We start from the raw sequence: 19463 nt of genomic DNA, 5'->3' as shown, positions 1-19463 counted from the left end.
CTTTATATACCCTCACTTATACACAACCTCTCAAGTTGCTTGATCTTGTGATGACCAAATGAGAAGGGTTACATAAGTATTTATACTAGTGCTAGGATATATCTAGAGTATGTAAGAAACTTTCTAGAAGCTTCTCTAGAAAGATGTAGAAACACTAATCTTGAAATATGTTTCTAGAATACAATAATAAGAGAATAATCTAGAACTAAATATTTTTATAGTTAAGGATAATTCTAGAGAAAGAATTCTCTAGAAAGAACCTTCTCATGAAGGAGAGTTTGATGGTGACACTTTCAACACTCCCCCTCAACATCAACTCTCCTGACTTTGCTCAGCTCTTGAAGTCATACCAAGCTTCTTTCGAAAATCACCAAGCTTTGCAACCCTAGTCCTTTTGTGAATATATTTGCTGTCTGGTTCTCTGTATTGATTGATCTCATCTCTATCTCACCTTGAAGTACATTCTCTCTAATAAAGTGATAGTGTACCTCCACATGTTTGGTTCTTGCATGGAACACGGGATTTTCAGCTAGGCGTACCGCTGACTGATTATCACAATATAATGTCACTGCAGAATCTGTAGTCTGATGTAAATATCTCATGAGCTACATCAGCCATGTGCTTTCTTGAGCTGCTATAGTTGTTGCTTTATATTCTGCCTCCGTGGTCGATAGAGATACAGTCGGTTGTCTTTTGCTGCACCAAGATATGGCTCCTAAACCAAGGCTAAATGTATATCCTGTAGTTGACCTTCGTATGTCATGATCTCCTGCATAATCTGCATCGCAGTAGCCAACTACTTTGCAAGCTTCACCTTTCTTGTATAAAATGCCAAAGTCAACAGTACCCTTTACATATCTCAAAATTCTTTTCACTGCTTCCAAGTGAGTCTTCTTTGGGTCCTGCATATACCGACTTGCGACTCCGACGGCAAAATGCTATATCAGGTCGTGTCAGTGTCAGGTAGATTAAACTTCCTACAAATTGTCGGTACATTGTTGTGTCATTGAGGTCCTTGCCTTCTTTTGCACACAACTTAGTATTGGGCTCCATTGAAGTTGAGATAGGCTTGCAATCTTGCATTTCATATTTTTGTAGTAGATCTTTGGCATTCTTGTGTTGACAGACAAATATGCCATTATTAGTTTGGTCTACCTCAAGCCCAAGAAAGTGTTTCAATTCTCCAAGCTCCTTCATCTGAAATCTTACTGACAAGTTTTCTCTTGTTTGATGGATCTCTTCTTTGTCGTCTCCTGTGATGATTAAATCGTCTACATAGACTAGTATAATTGTTAGTTTTCCTTCTCGTACTTTTATGAACAAGCTTGAATCAGCGTGTGTAACAGAATATCCACTTTGAACTAAGAACTCTGCTATTTTTCCATACCAAGCTCTAGGGGCTTGTTTCAAGCCATATAATGCCTTTTTCAGTTTGCAAACATAGGTTGGTTGGGCTTTGCTCTCAAATCCCCTCGGTTGGTCCATGTATATCTCTTTGTCTAATTCTCCGTGAAGGAATGCATTTTTGACGCCCATCTGCCACATCTTCGAGGACTTACTTGCTGCTAGTGCTATTAGGACTCTTATGGTTGTTATCTTAGACACTGGATTAAACGTCTCGTCATAGTCTACCCCGTATTGTTGTGAGAATCCCTGAGCTATCAGTCTAGCCTTATATTTATCAATATATCCATCATGACGAGTTTTTACCTTATAAACCCATTTGCAAGATATTGGGTTCACATCCTTTGGCTTAGGCACTAGCTCCCAGGTTTGATTTTGCTTCAGCGCAGAAATTTCTTCTTTCATTGCTTTCTGCCACTCGACATTTTGTAAAGCTTCCTCATAACACGTGGGTTCTATATCCTTGGCTAAATTTGCATTATGATACTTCGGGTTAGGCTTTCTTTGCCTGGTTGACCTTCTAAGGGTTGTCTCTTCTTCTTTCTCTTGTTGTTTGTTTTCCTCTCTTCTGAAGTCTTTGGGTGTACCCCAATTTTCCATGGACTATGTAATCCTTCTGGACTAAGTTCAGCGTCTCTGACTCCTTCTAAAGGGCTCAGTTCCTCCTCCTCATATTATACTTCTTTTTGTTTATCTTCTCCTAACTTTTGTTGGAGCTTTTCTTCTAAGCTCTCGGAGTCTGGAAGCACCATCTCTTGTGTCGTCCATCAACTTGCAGCTTCATCAAATACTACATTTCTTGATGTATGACAATAACTAGTTGTAGGATCACAATATTTCCATCCTTTTCTTTCGCTATCGTATCCTACGAAGATGCATCGTATGGCTTTCTTATCGAACTTGCTACGTAGATGGTCAGGTACAAACACGTAGCACACACATCCGAAAACTCTAAAATGACTTACTGCAGGCTTAGTTTTCCACAACTTCTGATAGGGTGATACAAACCCTAACTTTGCTTGTGGAAGCCTATTTATTATATCTGCAGTTGTTTTCATGCACTAGGAACATTTTTGGCATGTAACATGCTTCGACATATTTCTACAAGATGCTTATTCTTCCTTTCTGCCACACCATTTTGTTGTGGGGTATTTGAGCAAGTCAGTTGTCTTCGAATGTGGCATTATTTAAGGTAATTTGAGAACTCTTCGGAGGTATACTCTCCCCCATTATCTGTACGTAAACACTTGATTTTCTTTCCTACTTCGTCTTCAACCTTTTCTCGAAACTCCTTAAATATGCTAAAGACATCAGACCTGTTTTTTAAGAAATATACCCATACATACCTTGAGTAATCATCGATGAAGGTCACCATGTACTGTTTCCCACTGATGGATGCTTGCTTCACTTTTCCAAACACATCTGAATGAACTAGCTCCAGAGGCTCCTTCGCCCTGAACTTTGATTCTTTGTATGGCAGTTGATGTGCTTTACCATATTGGCACCCTGCACAGATGATATCTCCTCTAATATCTAATTGTGGGAGACCCTTCAACATTGATTTCTCCATCATTATCTTCCGCTTGTGATAACTCACATGTCCCAATGGTGCATGCCATAAGTTTGCAGTCTCATTCTTCCGTGTCTTATATATATCTACGTATGATGATTCAGCCGAGAATATGTAGATAGACTCTAGTCGCTGCCCCTTCATTATTGGTGTGCCTGAAATTTTAAGGTCTTGATATACCTTTACATCTCCAAGACCAAACAATACATAGTTACCTCTCTCATAAAAAAAAAACAATACATAGTTACCTGATGATGTCATTTGTGACACTGATACTAAGTTCTTCTTCATTCCTGGAACATGGAAGACGTTTTGTAACCGCACTTGTTGAGGACTAAGACGAGAACTTACTATTGACTTTCCTACATGTGCAATTGGCAATCTTGAGTTACTGGTTGTGAATACCACTCGCTTCCTGTGTACTCACACATATTTGACAACTTCTTCTTGTCACCGTTCATATGATTGGAGCACCCGGAATTAACAATCCAATCTTCATCATAATTTACTCTTTTAGGGTCAGATGCTGCAACTACTGCTAGCTCTTCTTCATTCGTACTTGGATTAATCTTCTCTCTAACACTCGATTCTTGCGCGGACCCAATTACTGCAACAGTAGCATAGATTTTCCATTCATCTTCACTACTATCTTTTTGACCACTCGAAGTTACTACATTGCCTTCAAATGGTTTCTTTTTGTACCAACAGTCTCTGGCACAATGACCATTTTTTCCGCAATTGAAACATTCATTATTGCGTCTTTGATCTCCCTTAGTAGACTGATATTTTTCCTTGGAAATTTGAGTTCCCTTTGATCTTAAACTCGTATCTTGTGACTTCTTTGTCTTCCTGTCATACTTTGTAAAGTTTTTCCTACCATATTTTCCTTTACTCTTGTTATTGAAGAATGCCTCCTCTTCATTCCTTGATGAGACTCTAAAATCTTGTTTGGACAATGTCCCCTCTTCAGCTAATAGGTTCTCTAAATCTAGTGGAGATGGTTTAGTGGCCCAGCCACGAACTGTTGTGATTGTTTGCTTGCATTCAGGTTTCAAACCCCGAACTTTCAATCTTTTCATCCGATCTTCGTCGATTTTTGCCCTTGGATCTAACTCATTAATCTCTCGACAAATATTTTTTATTTTATGAAAATATTGATTGATCGACATTTTGCCTTGCGTCGTACTCATCAACTCATTTTCTTAGAGTTGGAGACGAGCTAAGTTAGTTTTAGAGAAAAGGGATGCAAACCTGTCCCATGCTGACTTAGGTGTATCCGCGTCTTCAATATGCTCAAGTAGTTCATCCTCGATTGTAGTCTTTAGCACATATAATGCTTTTCCAGCTTTGATTCGTCATTTTTTAAGTTCATTAACATTATCTTTCGGTGGAGTAGTTTCGATACCACCAACCACCTCCCACAAGTCTTGTCCTTCCAAGTAAGACTTGATACGTGTCTGCCAATATCTGTAGTTACTGTTGTTGAGACTAGTCAGTCCGGAGTCCTATCCGCAGCCTCTCGGGCTGGACAGTCTGAGTCTTTTCGGACTGGGCCAGTCCGAGACCATGCTTTTAGCCTCGGACTGGTCAGTCGGAACAGAGAGGGCCTACAGTTGTCGAGATTTGACCGTGGTCACCTTTTAGGAAAGCCCTTTCAGTCATTTTGAGAGGCACCTATAGAGGCGCCCTAACTTTTTTTAGTTGGTGGTAATATGATTAAATAACAAATATGGAAGAAAACCTTTTTTAGGTACTAGTAACATGATTAAATAATAACTTACATTATAAAAATAGTACAGGTAGAAACTGCCGTAGCCGTAATCGCGATAAATTTTTTTTTTTTTTTATGAGAAGTAATCATGATAAATTTAGTTGTAGAGAGCGAGATATTCAAACTGGAACCTGTTTTTTTTTTTTTTTTTTTGATGAAGAAAACTGGAACCTGTTGACACCTTATTTAGAAGGGTGCTTCTAAAGGCACCTGACCAAACAGCTGTTAGCATCCATCTCTGTTAGCACCAGGCCCAACCGCTCTATTCTCTGTTGGCACCAATCAAGTATGTAGGCACCGGTCCTTTATCTGTTGACCCTAACCCCTCCATCCATCACTCACAAAATCCATCTCTCATAATTCATGAATTCTCCACTTCCGATCTCACTATCTAGATCATCTCTTGAATAGTTCACATACCTTCCTGATGAAGTTCTCCTACCAAAAGTCACAGAAGGAGGTGGCATCGGAGGCTTATTACCATTATTATTGTTCAAATTTTGCATTTCCTGGAAATCTGATGATGAAGATAACGAAGATTGGCTTGCTCTAAACGATTTTGAATTCATTTTGTATAATCAGAACCTGAAATTTTCCAATTTAAGGCAATTCAATCAGAAATCAACTTAAAAAAAAATCATCAAACAAGAAATAAGCTGAAATTTTCTCAATCTCAACTACTTAAATCACAATGTGTGTAAGAAAGGTTCAATATCAACTGAGATATATAATAATCGAATCGAATTTAACATTCAGGAAGATTTAAACAGATGAATCCAAGCCCAAGTCTCAATCGTCACCTAGAAGGCAAACTAACAAAACAATCACTTATCAAGACGGCCATATTCCACTCCAAAAAAAACCTAGAATTGTTCAAATAATGAACAATAGTAATCGCCAGTTTTCAATATCTATCTGATTCTATGAAAAGGTGTTTTTTCTCTTCCTGGATTTAGGACAAGAAGAGTGAAATTAGGGTTTTTCTCTTCTTGAAATTGGTTTCTCTCTCTTTCTCTCACTAGGGTTTTGTTTTGGAAGAAGAATTGATTAGGATTCCTTTTTTGTTGGAAGAAGATGGAAGAAGTAACCCACATTAAAAACCGGTGCTTATAGAGACCTCGGGTCAAAAATCATTGACTTGAGTCAACAATATTTTTGGATGCTAACAGCTGTTTGGTCAGGTGCCTTTAGAAGCACCCTATTTAGAACATCCCCAACGTATGGGGCTAGGGTTCCGGAATTTAGAAACAAAAAATTTAGGAACTCACAGAATTCTAGGACTCTCAAAATTGGGATCCTTCCTAAATAAATGTTTCCCTTTTCTCTCTTCTTGACCTATCTTCCCCACCCTTTGTGTTTTCCTTTGTTGGAGGGCAGGATCGTGTAAAGCAAAGCAGGCACTCATTACTCTCTCTCTCTCTCTCTCACTCTCTCTAATTCACAAGTCATAGTTAATCCCTTTGTTGTTTTGAGTTTATTGATATTCTAGTTATCTACCCTTTGTTGTTGTTTTAAGTTTCTCTCTTCTGACTCTTTTTTTATACACACAGCTTAAAACTTGTTTATGACAACTAGGCTAATGGACAACCTTGATGACAATATCCTCAGTGAAATTCTAATACGACTGCCTGCTAAAACCCTAGGGAGATTGAAAGTTATCAACAAAAGATGGTATTCCTTAATCTCTGACCCTTTTTTTGTTAACAAACATACTAGTCTTCAAACAAATCGAGATGCTGTTAGTTACTTCTTGAAAATATCAATTAGAGGAAGTATCAACCAGCTATCTTTCAATCCGTCTTCGCCGGCTGATATCCTTACTGAAACCACCATTTCTCTAGGCTTACCCAAAGAGTCTGAGAATAGTTATGGATACATTATAGCTAGTTGTCATGGCCTTCTTTTGGTTAAGCTTGAAAATGGTTGCCTTTGCATTTTCAACCCTTTAACCAAGAAGAAACAACTTATTCCACCATTTCCTGTTTGTGGTGAACAACTCTCTTGTAAATATGGGTTAGTCTTTGGACCAACTTCTTCATCTCCACCATATTACTATAACCACTACAATGTCGTTTGCATGGTTATAGCAAATGGGACATTTCAATTCCAGACTTTCGATCGAGACACTAGCTGTTGGAGAGATTCCAACAAGAATACGATGATAAGCTATGGTAATGAGGTGACCAATAAGTTGATATGTAGTCCTCCTGTTTGCTTTCGAGGAATTATACATTGGTTAACTAACAAGGGAAGTATTATTGCATTCAATTTGGATAAAGAAGAGAGCAAGACGATTGAAATACCCAAGAGTCTATCTGAAATCATAACTAAACGTGGTCGTAATCAATGGGGGAACCGTAGTTGGTTTGGAGTTGTAGAAGATGAAGTGAATGTTGTAGTGGTTAACCACAACTATGAAATAATAGTTTGGGTACTCCATGATTATGAAAACAAGAACTGGAAACTTAAGAGGAAGGATGTGTTAAAAACGAACAATAACGGTGTATTTTATGTTCGACCCATGTTCTTCGATGGTGAGAGATTGGTTTTTCTCATTCAAACCCGCAGCAAGCCTGGTGTGTGGAGGCCTTATTGGCAAGAACACAATATCAAAACTGGTGTTTCAAAGTCTTTATGTAGTTCATATGGTGCACGGTGTTTCCCCTATATAAGCACACTTACTGATGTTTGAGATTTCAAACGGATTTCTCAGAGATTAACAGTTTTTGTGAGGGTTAAGAGCTTACAGCGTTCGAGTTTGGTTTCATTTTTGTGATTTTCTCGCGCTACTTTCTATTTGTATCGATAGTGCTTAGTGATTTATTATCTGACCAAGCGTTAGATCTCAATTATATTTTGCACATTTGAGTACACCTTAATAATGAATTTGTTCATTATTTTTTGTCTATTATACTTCTGAACTTTTTGGGTACAGAGATTTTAACCACAGATGTTCAAATGGAAATGGGTTTTCAGTTTACCTGTCTATCGGTCATTGAAAACCTAAATTTCAGAGAATTCGGTAACATGGCATCACATGGAGAATGGGGGTTCAATTTCAAAGAGTATAACCCTGTCTACAAGAAGGTAGTACATCTTGGTTAAATAAACCTAAACCAGTTTTTGATATCGAAGTTTTCATCGGATGGTGGTCATCATCCACCCCATATCTTGCCGCACATCATTCTCCCAACTTGGCGATTCCCCAGTTGCAAATATGGGTCTTGACCTTTTCTTGGTTGCAATAGGAGACGATACTGGGTTGCTTGTCGATGTTAGGCAGCTTTCGACCGAGCAGTCCCCAACCCGACCTTGCCCACTAGAACCAGATTTCTCTTCAACTTCACTCTGGGATCTAGACAGAACTTTGTCGGGCTCACCTGAGATGATCTTGGTTGCCGATTCTGATAGTTCTTGATTAGCAGTTTCAAACACTAATGAATCATTTAGGGCTTTGCAGGCTTTCTCAAGTATGGATTGCAGATACTTGCTTTGTGCTTCCGATCGAAGATGAAGATGACGCTGCACCTGTAACGGTCGAATATTTTAATTGGAATGAAAGATCGTCGACTAACTGAAGTATCTAGAATGAGATTCTAAATATATCTTTCTTGTCGACGAAGAAACTAACCTCAAGTTGATCATGCAGTCTTCTCTGAACTTCCATATTAAGTCGCAATGCCTCTGTAACCTGCTTACTTCTGTTCCACATATAAATATGAACCAGTTAAAAGGTTGAAACGTGAAAGGGAGGAAAGAAGCGAGCATGAACAGAGAGAATAAGTGTAATATACTCGTTCGAGTCTTGCAACATTGTTCCCGTCGATAGCAATGACCTAGTATCCTGATTTTCCATACCACATGAAGCTGCATTTTCGACAACACATGAACTAGTAAATAAGTATGATTAAAAGCCGCCAACTTGAGAAACTTCGCTCGCTTAGCCGAGGAAAAAAAAAAAGTGAAAAAGGAATCCAGAAGCATACCAGCTCTTGAGTTGTCACCGAATTCCTTGCTTACTTGCTTTCCCATTCTATATTTCTGCATAAACAAAAGTTATAATACATAATGTTAGAACAGATTAATGAATTCCACTCATGGTTTCTCATATTGTGTTCTCTCCAGAACGGAAACCCAAACAGCATATCAGTTTCCCAGATATTGATAACACACACAACAACAAATCAGTGAGAAGAAAACCTGAAGGTGGGACTTCAAATGATATAGAGTTAGACCTTTGACAGCCATCGTTTTCATGATGGTCTTTGGGGTCGCTTCTGTGATGAAGTTCATAAAAAACAATTCGGAAGAAACAACTAGTTAGTCAACTTGGAATTTCCAAAAATTTTTAAATCACATTTGGTTTATCAACAAGTCCATCAAGTAAAAATTGGATCCAAATATGGGTAAAATCTGCATAGTAGTATATATGAGCCTCCTAGGATAAATTCCCCATCATATAATCGAAGAACGAACATATAACACTAGTTTAAAAAAGAAACGGATAAATTTCGCGGTTGTGCACATGCCAATACTCATTTTAGACCTTACAACCTATCTATATATTATATCCCCATGAAAACCCTAATTAGCAAATTGAAACCCCTTTTCTTTTTACAACAAAGAACCCATAAGACCAAATTAAGAGCTTTCTTGAAAGGAAGAAGAGGAAATGAAACCCACCCAGGAAACCCTAAAGTAAAACATAGTCAATAGTTAACCTAACAAAAGGTGATAATAACTGACAACAATTGAAGCAAATTAGGGTTTAAAAAGAAATGCAGTCTGAAATTGATGAGAAAATACTTACTATCAGGTCCACCAAGCTGAGAAACAGCATCAACAAATCTCTCATGAAGCTCAGCTGTCCATCTAAGACGAGGTTTTGGATCAGAAGTAAGAACTACACCAGCAGAATCACAAGAAAGCAAACTGTTCTCTTCATATGATCCAAGTAAACCCTCATTCAATCCCATACTAGTCTCAAATGAGTGAATCCCAGAGTACATTTTGCCTGAAAAAAACAACAACAACCCAGATTTCAAAACCTCATTTTTTTTATCAGAGAGAAATGATTTTGAGTGAATAAAGAACACCCAAACCTAAAAATAACAAAAAGAAGAAAAAAAAAAATACAGACCTTTTGATTTTGGGGATACTTTTTCCTCCAAAATCTTCAAAACCCCAAATGAAGCAACAGACCCACAGGAAGAGATCAATAGGACTGACTATAGGAGTATTTGTGGGTGGGTTTTGTAGTTTACTGTGTTGAAGAGAAAGTGACTGGACAAGACTAGACTAGATAGATGAATATAAAGGCCAGTTTTTTCAAGTCTTCTTCATCATTTTCAATAATTGAGGTTTAAGCCTTAAAATTGCAAATGAAGCCTTGTTTTCTTGATATTTAGGTATAACTCCCTTGACAAAAAACCTTTGGGGCGTTTTTTTGTTGTTGAAAACTTGAAATGTTCGATTTTATTCGTATAACAGCGACATTACAAAGTATATAAACCAAAATTAGATTAATAATATTCGATCTTTGAAAACCAATCTCATTATAGCTCATTGAACTATTTTCGAAAAAAAAAACTTATTAAATTGATAAGTCATCTTGAAAATGACACTATTATTTCTTATCTTATAACTCTTCTTAGTTGAACGAAAGACACGCCTCTTACCTAGGAGCTCCAGGTGTGGAGATTAAAAAAGCGAACACAAAATTCTGAAAAAAAGAGTATAAAGATGTCTTCAAAGAGAAACCGGAAAATGGTTTCAATACCCAACCGATATTCTCTTAAAGAAAGATAAAATGACACCCAAAGTTTGAGTATGAATACCAATCTGAGCTGGAAAAAAATCGTAAGTAAATAAATTACGAACGAAGGTGGAGGTCAATCTGTTAAGGAGATTGGAGAAGAAGTTAAATTTATAGACTAAAAAATGGTGTAGCATCAAAATATGTGTTGAAACATGGAGTTTTCATAAGCACCAATAAGAAAGTAACATACTGATAAGCTTTGAGGGACAATAACCTATATAATTGAGGTGAAAGGGTTGAATACAAATAAAATGAGCCCAAGAAATGCTTGCTGATTAAAGGATACAAAATAGGGGCTAGATTAGGGGTGGGAATCGGTCCGGACCGGTCGGTATCGGACTCTAACTTCATCGAACCGGTCGACTCGGACATAAACTGTTGGCAACCACCTATTTACTCGGGCGGACTCGGACGGTCACTCTCAAGAATTCTTTGTCCATTGACCGTCCAAGACCGTTTATTTTACCGGTCCAGTCGGACACCGGACGGTCTCGGTCCGGACTTTCCAACAAATTTACTTAATTCAGAACTTTATTTTTATTACCACAAACAAAATTACTTACAAATGAAGATGTTTAGCCCAAGAAATCAAAAGTAAATATAAAAAAGAAAAAACACACTTAATTCAGAACTTTATTTTTATTACCACAAACAAAATTACTTACAAATGAAGATGTTTAGCCCAAGAAAGAAAAAACACACTTGATCATCATTTGACAAGATATAATTAAGCCATGCACTAATGTTTGGTCTTCCAGAGGACTATATGACTATAGCCAACGATCATCATATATTCATATGTCTATAAAATTCAACGGTCAATTTCTAAAAATGAGGACAGTTTAGTCGGTCAACCTATTCGGTCACTCGTACCGGTCGGTCAGCGGTCGGTCCTTCGACATAGGATTTTGACCGTGACCGTCCGCCAATTCTTTCGGGCCAGTCGGACACTGACCGTTATGACCATCGGGTGTCCATGGACACTTTTTATCTCGGCCGAACGGGTCGGATAGCGGTCTTCCGGATCTTTTTCCCACCCCTAGGCTAGATTGCCTACTTTTTAAATATTCATTAACGACGGACTACTTTCTAAATATTCATTAAGTGAGAAATCTTAAGTAAACCAAATGCAAAAATTTGCATTCAATTAATCAAAATTTTATGTGAAAAGCAAGACTCATCTCACCATATAAACAAAAAGAATGTTCACAATGAACCTAAATGCTATCATATTTTATTATGTAAATGATTAGTTTGAAGGTCACTTATGAAAAATAATTGATAGGATAGCACATGTCCACCTAATATATACATTATGTTAATACTAATCTATCATTAGAGGAATTTGATATGAATTTATCAATATATAATATACTCTTTTTTTGTCAAAAGTATATATATAATGTACTTGAGTTCCTGTTTGTTTAGCAATTTTTCCTCCAATAGTTTTGATTTTGAAACATCGAACCGACCCAAGATTTTTGTCACAGCTTTGATGTTCTTTTGTCGTTCTGATAAAAGAAAATGATAATCTAAGGCAGCGACAATTTGGAAGGAATTAAACTATGCTACGTGTAATAAAAATGCTCCATAATTAAACACTTAAAGAAGACTTAGAATTATAAGTATGCTTGAAAGTGCATTATATAAAGTATCATTTTTACCTTGTGCACATCATAGTTTTCGGAAATAAAAACTCTCAGTTTTACCTCTTTTTCTCGTTCTGAAACAGTAACAGTATGTTAGACCGTACTCAAGCGAGCTTTGTTATTCTAGTTAGCTTTGAGTACTTATAGCATGTTGACCAGATCAATGAGCTCTGGAACCTCGACCTTTCAGCTGCTTCAAAACAATCTTCAAGTCTTCTTCAAAACTAACCTTCTCCGAGACACTGCATTTTATGTCTATCAGGGCCCCTCCATCTACTGATCTCACTTATAGTGTCCCTGACCTTCCTGTAATCAAATTCCCAGGCGATCATGAACAACAATTCCAAAAGCAGCAATTTGATTGTTTGACTTGAAAAGAAATATTGAAGTGTATTTTCATAAAAGTAGAAGGTGGTGGTAGCCAAGTGAGAAGCAGAAAATGTCTGAGGGATAATTTCAAAAAGAACAACTCATTTCTCGTTATAATCGTTCACATTCCGACCTCACGTTGTTAACGTTACACAACCAATTCGACGATTCTAGGAAAACAATACATTGGCATTCTCAAGCTCGCATTATCACATCCAGCAAGTCAAAACTCTCATCCCTAAGTTCAACAGTATTTAGTTCTCCTACATAGTCAGAAATCACATCCCTGTTGATAAGCTAGTCAAATGGGCTATAAGAAAACTCAATATGTATTGTAAAGGGTGCCACTAGAAATTATGTGGGATGCTTATAGAATTTTGGTTTTTAACTGCAGACTATTAGTGTGTCGAGTTTTTCCTCAACTCACTTGACAACCTAATGTAAATACTCGATATATCGACCAGGTATAGTAATTGGCACTTACTCTGTACTCCGGAGGTCCTAGATTCCAGTGAAAATCTATGAATTATAGATTTGGGGATAAATTTGATAGGGTCTGGCCCCTCTCGGCTAGTGTTCCAAAAAAAGAAGAAAGGGATTAGTGCATCAAGAGGGAGAGAAGTAGAATAAATGAGGCACAGACAAAGAAGGAATAGGGAAAAACAGAGCAAATTAATACTCCTAAGATTGTGTCTAATTGTCAACTTGGTGTGGCACATATTACTAGAAACACAGAGTCCCAACATTACTACACTCCCATGCTCATCACCACATTTATACCTAGAGATGAAGATTCAATACCAAGTAAGGTTTGCCTCGAATGCTTCACTATCTCAACATGCATTTTGGTTTCAATGTATTTTAATCAGAAACCTCCTAACTAGATTTATGACACCTTAGCTCATGAGCTGCTACTGTACTGGTTTAAAGCAATAGCAGGTAATAAATGTGAAGGCACTGAAAATTAACTAAGAGTGAGAAAGAGAGAGAGAGTCAATTCAGTTCATACCTCCTATGTTTCACCCAAACTAACCCCCATTCACTGCATAAATAGTACTTCATCCTCCTGTGCTCTGTTGAAAAAAAACACAAGAAGATTGTCATGATGAAGTAGAGAGTGATAACAGAGATGAATCTAACTATATTGAAATTGGGTTTTGTAGTGCTGTTGCTTTTGATCTCTGAGACTCTAATAATCATAGATGCCAGAAGCAACTCTCATGATAAACAACATCATATACAGAAAAAGCATGGAAATGATCATCAAGAAGGTCAGAAGAGAAGCAATAGCAGAAGAAGTGGTAGTGCTAGAGTACCAAGAACAAGGAGAAGTGGTATAACAGGAAGAAGAAGAGTTACTCCGAGTCCGAGAAGACAAAGCTGTGATCCTTTATATCAATACTTATTTGAAAGTTGTGGTAGATGGCCTTTCCCAACTTCCCCTTCCCCTGACAACCCGTTTCTACCAACCTCACCACCGCCTCGTCTCCGCCCTTCACCACCGCCACGCCGACGCTCACCACCCTCATTGCCTCTTCCTCCTCCCTTAATTCTCCCTTCCCCACCTCCTCCCTTTCTTCCTATATTACCTTCACCACCTCCAATAGTTCGGCCACCGCCTTTAGTTCCTTCACCGCCACCCACTCCACTTCTTCCTAGACCTTCTTTATCACCTCCACCAGCTGTTGTAGTTCCATCCCCACCACCACCAGCCCCGCCATTAGTACCATCACCTCCACCACCATCACCATCACCACCTCCACCATTAGTACCATCTCCTCCTCCACCATCACCTTCACCCCCACCACCGGTTATACCGCCGGGTTTAATACTCCCACCACCACTACCACCACCACTTATATTTCCACCACCACCCATATTCCCATTTCTATCTCCACCTGATGAACTTCCACCAGATCCATTAGTATTTTCTCCACCACCATCTTTGCCTCAACCGACATCACCTGATCTCCCTGACCCATCGCCACCGGCTGATGATCTTCCACCTTCAGAGCCATTAGTATTTTCCCCACCACCTTCTTTTCCTTTACCAACACAACCTGATCTTCCTGATCCATCACCACCAGATAATGATGATCTGCCACCTTCAGAGCCATTAGTATTTTCTCCACCACCATCTTTTCCTCTACCAACTCAACCTGATCTTCCTTCACCACCACCAGTTAATGATGAGCTTCCACCAGAACCTGAAGTTCCAACAATTTCACCTCCACCAGTTGATGATGAACTTCCACCAGAACCTGAAACTCCAACATCTTCACCACCACCTGTTGATGATGAACTTCCACCAGAGCCAGCAATTCCCACATTTTCACCACCACCAACTGATGATGATCTTCCACCAGAACCTATAGTCCCAATACTTTCACCACCACCAGTTGACGATGAACTTCCACCAGAGCCTGACATTCCAATATTTTCTCCGCCACAGTCACCAGACGAGCTACCAATTTTCACTGCACCACCCACACCTGAAATCGATGAACAACCCACATTGCCACCATCATTTCCTCTTCCTCAGCCACCTGATATAATCCCACCTCCAACATTAGATCCCAATACACCAGATATTACCAATCCTCCAGTACCAGACGATAATCCTGTTGTTACCCAGCCAACAGAGCCAACACCAGTACCAGTACAGCTTCCTATCTTGCCTCCATCTGACGATCAGCAACTTCCACCACCAGTATCTGATTCTCCTCCTAATTTTAAGAAGAAATAGTATGTTAATCCTTCACTCTTGCGTTTCTTTAGGTCTCTGCTATATTTACTTTGAACTGGGTGTGGGATTTTATTGATTGCTTAAGAATGATACACAGTATTACTAGTTGAAATTTGTTGTTTCTTTCATCATTACTTGTGTAATAACATTTCACATTCTCATATTTAGTAAGAAAGGAGATGTAATAACTATGTATTATATATGGAGTAATTGCTTTAGCCATGTATGTCAATCTAGTATATTCACAAGCAATTACTAGTCTCTCCCAACTGTTTTTATCCCTTACTTCTAAGATCAGCACAAACATTCTCGAAGAAATTTTATACTTTTCTCTTTTTCTTTGAGACTTTGAATGAATATATTGAAAAATGATATGTACAAGAGACCCTATGTAACATTACCTCAAGGAGGTCAGGCGCCCCCCTACAGCGAAAGCTAGAAATTTCACCGACTCCTTGTCCCTAGACCAAAGGGAAAGGTTACTTGGACTAAAATGTACTATTGAATATCAAGCTCGCCGAAATCAGCTTGTACTATGGAATAAAATAAGTCCAAGTACGAAAAGGAATAAAATAAGATACACAGAAAGATCAACCACCAATTTATGACATAATTATGCAAATATAAGAACATATCGACCACCTAAAAGAAATGAGAAATATATAAATATAAATTCAAAATTAGTAAGACTAATCTAATATTGCTCTTCTAAAAGATGACTATCTCTTCAAGCCTTCAGCATTCAACCAATTGAGCTCTTCGACTGCGGTCTTGGACCAGTTAGGTTGAACCAAACTGCAATACAATTCTACCTCAGTGTTGCAGAAATCTTGAGCAGAATGTTGATCCCCAACAAAGTTATATTTACCTGTGTCAAGAGAGTAAAACATAATCTTTTCGTCGCTAAATCTAGGAAAGTATATTTTGTTCTCCATGTGAGTACTCGGAGCTATTATTGACACACACGAGGTATTGCTGATCAAAATCATGTTCTTCTGTAAACTTTTAATTTCAACCCAGACTTCTTTTTTCAAATCTAATCTGAAAACTCCAACCCATTCTCCATTGTGACCAACAAACACCGATAGAAGTTGTTGTTCACATTCCACCAAGTAACACTGATTAATAGAGTTACATGGATTTTGGAGCTTGCCAAGAACTTCCAAGTGAAATCCAAAAAAAACTCCTACAGTCCCGTGACGATCTAGGCAGTAGAACTCCCCATCATAGAAAACTGGATTATTACACAAAGCGGAGAAGTTCATGACCTTCCCATTGCGAGGCACCCTGTTACCCAATCTTCGTAGGTTCCAATTATTATGACGTCGTGAAATGGAGAAGAGGTAAAATTCACTGTATTCATCTCTATTTAGGGCAAAAACTTCACAATCTGAAGCAGTAGGCAAGGATGAGAATGAGATCCCATGAATAAAATAACTGTGTATATCATCATTGAAGTCTGGAAGTTTGATAATCTCCCTTGTGAAAGGATTGAAGAAGAATGTGGAGATCTCTCCTCTCGACATTAATAACCAACTACCTTTTGAGTAAAGTACCGTAGAATCTACTAGAAACTCAGAAAGGTTCATGAGGAATCTATCATTATCATGCATTGGATCTATAAAAGAATAGATGGCGTCGTTTTTTTTAGAGAAAACCAGCCATGGAGCTAAAGTGCCATTGGGAGTCTCTGTAATAGACATTTTCCAGTTCGCTACAGGGTTTGCCGATCGATTATTTCTACAAGCTGCACGGAAATGTAAATAATCTACTGGATGGAGATAACTACCAATTATGCCTATGACGTTCTCATTAAGAGTAGCCCAAGCTCTTGTTTGTTCTAACTCTCCTCCATTGCTTTTCTTGCAAACATCATAATTTATATTTGTTCCTTCATTATCATCCTTGGTGTTACATGATATCTTTGTTTTACTACTCCCCTTGGCAACTCTACAAAATTAAAGAGATTAATGAAAATATTGATACAAATCGTTTTTTTTCTTTTTCGCAAAGAGGAACTTCAAGAGCAACCTACAACATCAAATACTTAGTTTAAATCAAACAAAATGGAAGTTACCCACTGCGTAAACTTACACAAGTAGTTAAGTTACCTGAAATTTGTAGACATTGAAACCCAATTCGTTGTATGCGAAGGTGTTGCTAGATTGGAGCACCATAAAAAACTGAAATTGTTTTGCATTCTAGGTCAGATTTGAACAACATAAATGGTTTATATTGACTGTAATGAAAACTAGATTTTATGAAATTGGTAATCAATACACGCTTCTTCTAAATCTACAGCAAAACCCATGAACAAAATTGGATTTCTTGGTAACAAGTAAGAAGATCTTCATCAAACTAATACAACCAAAACCCTAAAAACAAAGAACAACTTAAAACTATGATTTGAATCAATGAAAACTGGATTTTAAGTAATAGAAAGTTACAAACCTTAAGTTTGATTATAGAAGTGTTGTTATTACTTATTAGCTAAGATTTCCACGAATCTCTTCCTGAACAGGCAGAACGCTCGAATTCTTCAAACTAAATCTTCCCGTGGAAACCTTAAATTCCCCCGTTCAAAAGATTTGGTTATTTCCTTTTTAAGCCTATTTTGTGATCGACTTCATATTTTACCCCATTGTTTTTTATATATTCGAAATTAACCCCTTTCTCTTAACTCCGTCTAATTTTCGTTAATATCAATATTTCTCTTTTAAAATTGTTCCCGACCAGGTAAAAGCTACAAATTTTACACTAGGCAGCTACCCGTCTCGCCTCTTTCTTGTGTTTTGACTCAATTGTAGCAGTTTTAACCTAATTACAACCGTTCATACTCAATTGTACCAATTCGGAACCAAGTGTAATAGTTCTGACCCAATTGTAGCAGTTCAGATCCAATTGTACCAGTCTTGACTCAATTGTAGCAGTTTTGACTCAATTATAGCAATTAAGACTGAAAACACACAAAAGATAGTGAGACGGCAAACATTGTTAATTTGGTGGGGTTATAAACATTGAACCTTTAATATTGAAGAAGAAGAAGAAGAAGAGTAACTTATTACTTACCCAATTCTTTTGTTACATCTTTTTCACCAAAATAGAAAAAAGTCGCCCAATATTTACCAAATTGTAGCAGTCTTGACTCAATTGTAGCATTTTTTTACTCTTTTTTTTTTTTGATGAAATAATTTTTTTTTTTTTACTCAATTATAACAATTACTGAAACACACACATAAGATAGTGAGATGGCAAACATTGTTAATTTGGTGGGGTTATAAACATTGCACCTTTAATAATGAAGAAGAGGAAGAAGAGTAACTTATTGCTTACCCAATTATTTTGTTACATCTTTTATAAACACGTTATTAGTGTATAACCCGTGCCTCCGACACGAAACTATTTTGGAACGTACTAAATATATATGTAATCGGTGACCATAAAAAATGAGGTGGAATAAAAAAGTGTTTAAGAAATTCTTACGGAATTAATTGAGAGCTTAAAATCACATCAAATCAAATGTAAACAAATAATAATAATGTCGTAATTAAAATACATTACAGACAGACTATTTATGTTTTCCTTAGGGCTTATAGCCTAAAAACGGGTCCTAATAGTAGATATAATCCTCTCTAATCCTAAAAAATAATATAAATGGATATCTAGTCCATTTGGTCTCATCTAGAGAGAAAACACAAATCTCTAGAATAAATATTATTTCATAATCCCTAATTTAACCTTTCCATATTTTATAACTGATCTACCTTCGAAATCTATGCATATCTTTTTCCATATTTATCTCTCATATTTCTCTCCAATCATGTTTCTATTCAAAGTAAGGATATCTTCATTATTTTCAGTAACGGAAACTCTTTATTTGATCATTTAAAATTGATTCAGTTGACAAACCTCCATTAAACTCAGAAAATCTTCTTCTTCTACATTATATTGTTTCCAAATTCATCATTTATCAGGTTTAATACTTTCGAAATCTTTATAAACATCATTGTTTATATATAATATTTCTTCTTATAACTAAAACCCTAATTACTTCGCTCTATTATAAAACGTATCAGATTTATGATACATATCTATAAGATCTGTTTACTAATTCATTCACTTCGAATGTATGATGT

At 37.3% G+C, this 19463-nt stretch overlaps 3 protein-coding genes across 4 annotated transcripts; 1 reads left to right on the top strand and 2 right to left on the bottom strand.

Moving 5' to 3' along the window:
* The first annotated feature begins 5979 nt into the window (after nucleotides 1–5979).
* On the top strand, nucleotides 5980–8853 carry LOC147550885 (F-box protein At1g20360-like). Its single transcript, XM_086667890.1, has one exon. The coding sequence runs from the start codon at nucleotides 6310–6312 to the stop codon at nucleotides 7435–7437; it is 1128 nt and encodes a 375-aa protein (XP_086524016.1). The 5' UTR covers nucleotides 5980–6309; the 3' UTR covers nucleotides 7438–8853.
* Nucleotides 7784–10859, bottom strand: LOC147550884 (protein PHR1-LIKE 3-like). The gene is made up of 7 exons (XM_086667891.1): nucleotides 9886–10859; nucleotides 9556–9759; nucleotides 8946–9022; nucleotides 8732–8786; nucleotides 8540–8612; nucleotides 8377–8446; nucleotides 7784–8273 (listed from the first exon to the last, which is right to left on the bottom strand). The coding sequence occupies exons 2-7, from the start codon at nucleotides 9752–9754 to the stop codon at nucleotides 7884–7886; spliced, it is 864 nt and encodes a 287-aa protein (XP_086524017.1). The 5' UTR covers nucleotides 9755–9759; nucleotides 9886–10859; the 3' UTR covers nucleotides 7784–7883.
* A 5052-nt stretch (nucleotides 10860–15911) lies between these two features.
* Nucleotides 15912–17957, bottom strand: LOC147550883 (F-box/kelch-repeat protein At1g57790-like). 2 transcript variants are annotated; one of them, XM_086667889.1, is made up of 4 exons: nucleotides 17779–17904; nucleotides 17439–17510; nucleotides 16196–17277; nucleotides 15912–16122 (listed from the first exon to the last, which is right to left on the bottom strand). In XM_086667889.1, exons 2-4 carry the CDS (start codon nucleotides 17453–17455, stop codon nucleotides 16070–16072), a joined length of 1152 nt encoding a protein of 383 aa, XP_086524015.1. In that variant the 5' UTR covers nucleotides 17456–17510; nucleotides 17779–17904; the 3' UTR covers nucleotides 15912–16069. The 2 variants fall into 2 exon arrangements, with proteins under 2 accessions (XP_086524015.1, XP_086524014.1); XM_086667888.1 differs by having other exon boundaries at nucleotides 15912–17277; nucleotides 17779–17957.
* Between the last annotated feature and the right edge of the window lie 1506 nt (nucleotides 17958–19463).

This window comes from Eschscholzia californica, unplaced genomic scaffold (genome assembly GCF_041429995.1).
Source record: "Eschscholzia californica isolate CP2 unplaced genomic scaffold, dmEscCali1.0.p SCAF_3, whole genome shotgun sequence".
Lineage (NCBI taxonomy): Eukaryota > Viridiplantae > Streptophyta > Magnoliopsida > Ranunculales > Papaveraceae > Eschscholzia > Eschscholzia californica.
The sequence above is the reverse complement of the archived record's forward strand: the minus strand, read 5'-3'. Positions and strand labels throughout refer to the sequence as shown.